General features: G+C 36.0%; 1 protein-coding gene across 1 annotated transcript in view; it reads left to right on the plus strand.

The window, feature by feature from the left end:
• Positions 1-2,982: 2,982 nt before the first annotated feature.
• The window catches only part of LOC107285306 (vomeronasal type-2 receptor 26-like), a 7,195-nt gene continuing 4,583 nt past the window's right edge, over positions 2,983-5,594 (plus strand). Inside the window, exons 1-2 of the mRNA XM_015813482.1 lie at positions 2,983-3,248; positions 4,068-4,359. Coding sequence (XP_015668968.1) covers positions 2,983-3,248; positions 4,068-4,359 — 558 coding nt within the window. The remainder of the gene's footprint in view (positions 3,249-4,067; positions 4,360-5,594) is intronic.

Below are 5,594 nucleotides of genomic sequence, written 5' to 3' on the forward strand. Positions count from 1 at the left end.
TTTCATGCCCGTTGCTGGTTGGCTAACTAGCAACAGGGTCTTGCCAGCCAATGGAATTGTGTGATTACAAGCCAGGGGAATCCCATAAAAGAGGGCTCCCCTGGCCCAGAGAGCCAGTCCGGATTTACTTCATGCCTTGCCAATAAACCGAGAGCTGACTGTCACTCGACTCGTGTCTTACTGCCTGCGCGATCTAACAGTCAGCTTCTTTGTGGCTTTCCTTGCCAGAAAGTTACCTGACAGTTTCAATGAAGCCAAATTTATCACTGTCAGCATGTTGATCTTTTGCAGTGTTTGGTTGTCTTTTGGTCCAATGTCCTAAGCACCAAAGGAAAATATGTGGTTGCTGTTGAAGTATTCTCTATCTTAACTTCAAGTGCTGGGTTGTTGAGTTGCATTTTTTCCCCTAAATGCTACATAATTGTATTCAGGCCTGAACTGAACCACAGAGGACAATTAATAAGGAAGAAGTAAATTTAAAAAGCAAAAAGAGAAGAAAAAGTAAAATAATAAAACAAAATATCTAGAAAACAAATCATTTTCTTCTGATGTTTTTACCCTGAGTTTTCAAATTAGACTGGAAATACTTAACCCAAGAAACAATAAATTAACAGCTCAGGATAATAGTATTTATATGATAGAAAGTTAAAGTTAAAGCAGACATATTCCAGTAAGTGCTTAATTTTAAACAACACAGCAATACATAAACAATTTAGTGGGACAGCAGAACAAAAAAAATTGATCACTTTTTTGATGTAAAAGTCTGGATGTGTTCTTTTTTCTGTGAAGGTACACCAATCTGCTTCTTTTCCCAATTTTGGTAACTTTCAGGCTTGTCATGGGTTTCAAAAATAAGGAAGGAAATATGATAGATTAGTCCTAACATATAAATGAAATAGTGTTCATGTATTCTTAGAATCATAGATTTCACTATTAATTTATTCATGAGTTTGCAAGAGAATGAAATTTAACTGAAAGTATCATTATTTATATGATGCCTATACTGTGGAATATTTTGCCACATTTTGGAAAGAAAACAACATAAATAATCTAAAATTACTTCAAATTATTATTATGTAAAGAGTGAGGGAATTATATTATGTAGACTTGATGTTCATTTGTATAGCATATGACTATACCTTGTTAACTGATCCAATCCACTCTAATTATCCAAGTTAAGATAGCCTAGCATTGTTTAATTAACAATGTCTTGATATTGGAATAATTTGCTTTAGTGACATTTTCTCTAATTAGTGAAGAGCAAAAGATTTTTCAAAATCTTCAAAATTACAACTTCTTTATTCTACTTTTGAAGGTCCACAGATCCACTCACTTCAAGCAATTGCCCTTTGGGACAGTTAACTACAGTATTCAGGATTACTTTACTGTGTATGGTTCAAATAAATAAAATAATTCTGCCTTCTGCAACAACAAAATACTTTTCTGTCATTTGGAACCAGGGTAACAAAGATTCAAATTTTTTCAGAGATAGTTATCAAATGATCCTGAGTTTCATTTGTCTGTGTGACTGTCTGTGTGTGTGTGTGTGTATGTGCTGGTGTTCCAGATGAAACAGACAGGGAGAAATGAGTTACTTAGCAAAAATAAAATGAGTGGATTGAGAATGAATTGAATGAATTTATTTGCAATAAATTAATTTCTGTCAATTTTTATAATAGGTTGTATGTCATTTTTTTCACTCTTTATTGCCTTATTCATTCCCATCAAGAGTGAACTGCATCTGTTCACTATGAGATGGGCAGCAAATAAATAAATAAATAAATAAATAAATAAATAAATACATACATACATACATACATACATACATACATACATACATAAATACATAAATACATACATACATAAATAAATAAATGAAGACAAAAAGGTAGTCTGCCCACCTCAGACAGCTGCTTCAAATTTCTCACTGAAGGGATATGGAAAGAATGGTACCTACTATAATGAATCCTCTGAAATATATGAAGACCCTAAGTCAGTGATGGCGAACCTATGGCACATGTGCCAGAGGCGGCACTCGGAGCCCTCTCTATGGGCACACGCACCGTCGCCCCAGCCCCGCCTCCTCCCATGGCCCCCTCCTCACCAGCAGCCCCCCCAGAGGAGAGTTGCCCCCAGGCACAGCCCACCCAGAGGAGAGTTGCCCCCAGGCGCAGCAGTGCAGCCAAGGACATGGTAGCCGGGCAGCAGGGACAACACTCCACCCTTGCACCCCGTCATGCACAAATGATGCTGTGGGGCATGGGTGGAGGGCGTGGCTGCCATGGCACCGCTGGGCTGCCTGGGTGATCTGTGGTGGGCCGTGGAGGTGGTGGTGGCCTAGCAGGCATGGCGGAGCGGGAATGGGTGGGGGCGGATTTTGAGCACTCGGTCTCTAAAAGGATCGCCATCATTGCCCTAAGTTCTCCATTCTTAGTCATGGCTCTACAAACAGATCATGAGACTGTAATCATAATACATGATTTTATATTTTATACACAGAGCCTTCAGGAGAGAGAACTTGGCTTTACTAAGTAGAATCAAAAGCATGCTTGGGATTTCTGAAGATGGAGAAATAGGATTCTCTCCATATTCTAGTGCTACAATAATGTCAGTAATAAGGGAAAGCACTGTAATTAATTATACTTCTCTAAGGAATTTCCCTGCCAGTCAAGATGTTATGGAAATGATAGAATAAAGTGATAGGATAAAGAAACAAAGCTAGAGTTTATTTAAGGAGAGCAGGAAAGGACCTGCCAGAAATAAGACTCTGTCATTTTGGCCTTCAGGATTTTGAGTAACAAAAGTTTGTGTAAGGTCATGAAACCATATGCAAAGCAATTGTAATATTATAAAATATTAAAATCACTGCAACCATCTTCTTACAAATCAGGCTATAAATGAAGGTGTCACTATTTATCAAAGTAGACTTTGATTTAATGACCATTGCATTAGGAATAAAATGCTGCTGATGTGAAAGGGAAAATGGAGCTCTGGGAAGCAAGTTTTATTGTCAAGATGATGGTGTTTTTTATGGTCCTGCCTCGTAGTGTGTGCAAGTTGCAATTCATTCATCCTGATACAAAGACTTATTCCATCAAGTGCAGTATAAGTGAGCCACTTCCCATTTTGCATGAGTTTTACCAGCCAGGAGACCTTGTCATTGGAGAAATTACTTCCCAAGTCTTTTATCTGCGTTTCCCAACGAATTTTGATGAAAAACCCTCTCCAATGCTGATCCACGAAGCCATGTAAGGAGTTCTCTTTCCTTTGATCCGTTTGTTTAAACTTTAGTGATTGGGAACAGAACCAGACAAGAATTTGAAGAGCCCTTATTTACAATTTTATGAGCGGAATTGGATAAATGCAAATAATCTCTGGGATTAGTTTTTCTTAATTTAATCTTGATCCTTTCACCTTTAGCAACGTACTCCACAACTGAAGGGAAAAAAATCTTTAAAATGGTGATGTTAAGGGGAAAGGGCTCCTACAAACACAAATAAATTTGGCAGTTTTTCCTCCTTCACAGAAATTATCCTGGTAGAAACTGCTAATAGTCAGGTCATATGCACTCATGCTTAAGATGATAGTAGAAAAAGCTAAGGACTAAATTGAAAAATTAAGTTCTTTGGTTCTGCATTTTTCTTCTTTCTAATATGGACATATCTTATGGATTGTTGTAAAAATAATTACAGCAAATGTGAAGTAGTTGTTCATATTTATTATATAAAATTAGGTACAGGCAACTTCTATAGTTAGCTTACAAGATCTAAAATTCCTATAAAATATTACATATCACATTTCCTAAATAATTTCTCCAATATAATTATATAGACTTCTCAAATCACTACAAGGCACCAACAGTGAGAATATACTTTGATAACAGAAGTTTGGGAGTAGGAAATAGATATACAGACATAATGAAAGATAGAGTGTTTTCCTTCATACATATTTCAGAAACATAGCTATTATTTATTGAAGGTGAAAGGCTACAGTTCAAGTCACAAATGACCATGATGATGATGAGACTATTTGTAGTTCTATTAAACAATAAATCTCTTTCATTGTAGTATGATGCCAAAGAGTTACAAGCATGCTCTTGCCTTAGTGTTTGCTATAAAGGAAATCAATGACAATCCTTCTATTTTACCAAACACCACAATGGGATTCCACATCTATGACAGCTATCATGATCCACAAATAACATTTATGAGCACCTTTGGTCTTCTTTCCACCCGGCATAGATTTTTGCCCAACTATGGATGTGATAGCCAAAGTCCTCCGATAGCCACCATTGGGGGATTTTGTTCCGAAATCACCCTGTATATGGCTATTGCCTTAGATGCCTACAAGATGCCACAGGTAGGACTGAAATGTGATAGCAAATATTTCAAATGAAACTGGATTTTTCCTCACTTTGATCATAAATGGTTATTCATTTTAAAAGGGAAAGCATATAATTTAGATAGATCAGATTGATTCTTTGAACTTCAGCTCTTATATTGGAGGTAATCTATTTTAGCACAAAATATATCTATCTATCAATTAAGATTTACACCCATAAGAATAATTGGAAAAGACAATTAAATTATCTTTGTTAACCACCATGGATCACTATTTCATCCCTATCACATTTTTTCTTCTTATAATATCAATTCCCAAACCAGGCTTATTCAGAGAAAATTCAATAATACTGATTTTTTTTAGAAAATTCAAAAGTCAATATTGGATTGGAGTCATGGCAGATTTACTCATTTAACAAAAGTAAAATATATTATAAGGTCTGCATTCATATACACTATAGGCTCATTCGAGAAATGTGTGTGCTTGGCTGTAGCTTCAATTCCAATTTGAATATGAGGTTTAGGACTGCCAGAAGCCCCTCCAAAGCCCTTCAAGTGGGTCTCCTAGAGACATATAAATATTAAAAATGTCTCTAGTAATAGCAATGAATAATATATGTAGTAAATAAATCATGAATATAATTGTTCCAATTATAGCAGAGAGAAAATATTAAATGTATCACTGAAGAGTTTTCACACTAAAGAAATGTATTTTTAAGAACATTTAATTGTAAATTAAATTAATTCAAATTTAGTTTTTATTCTGGACCCATTGCTATTTTGGAATGTGCCCCTGTCTAGCCTGATATTCAGATGAGAAACTTTTGCCCAATATTTTTCTCTAAATGTCAAGAATGAAACTTTGGCAGCTGCATGCCTCTTCATTTCAAATTACCATTAGAGTAAGGGGGGAGGTGTTGCTTGAGAATGGTTTAGATGGAGAAACAAAACCTCTATAATTCCACTGAAGACCATGAGAGCCTGAAATCTTTCCAAGGACACTGCAGCAGGTGTGGAGAGGAAGCAGACAGTTCCCATAACAAAGTAAAATTGTTTACATGGACTATGTGAGAGGGTGGGGGTTTGTCCAGATAAATTATTGTTTAATTCTATGAACTGGTGTCTGAGAACCTCAGAGTTAGTTTTGCTTCAACATTACCATGCCATGTATTCAATAAACAGTATGATTTTTGAAAACGGAATGAAGTTTTATTTGGATTCTCGAGCTGGATGTTGATAGAGAAGCTTGAGAAA

The sequence above is a fragment of the Protobothrops mucrosquamatus genome, unplaced genomic scaffold, assembly GCF_001527695.2.
Source record: "Protobothrops mucrosquamatus isolate PMUCROS unplaced genomic scaffold, P.Mucros_1.0 scaffold160, whole genome shotgun sequence".
Classification (NCBI taxonomy): Eukaryota; Metazoa; Chordata; class Lepidosauria; order Squamata; family Viperidae; genus Protobothrops; species Protobothrops mucrosquamatus.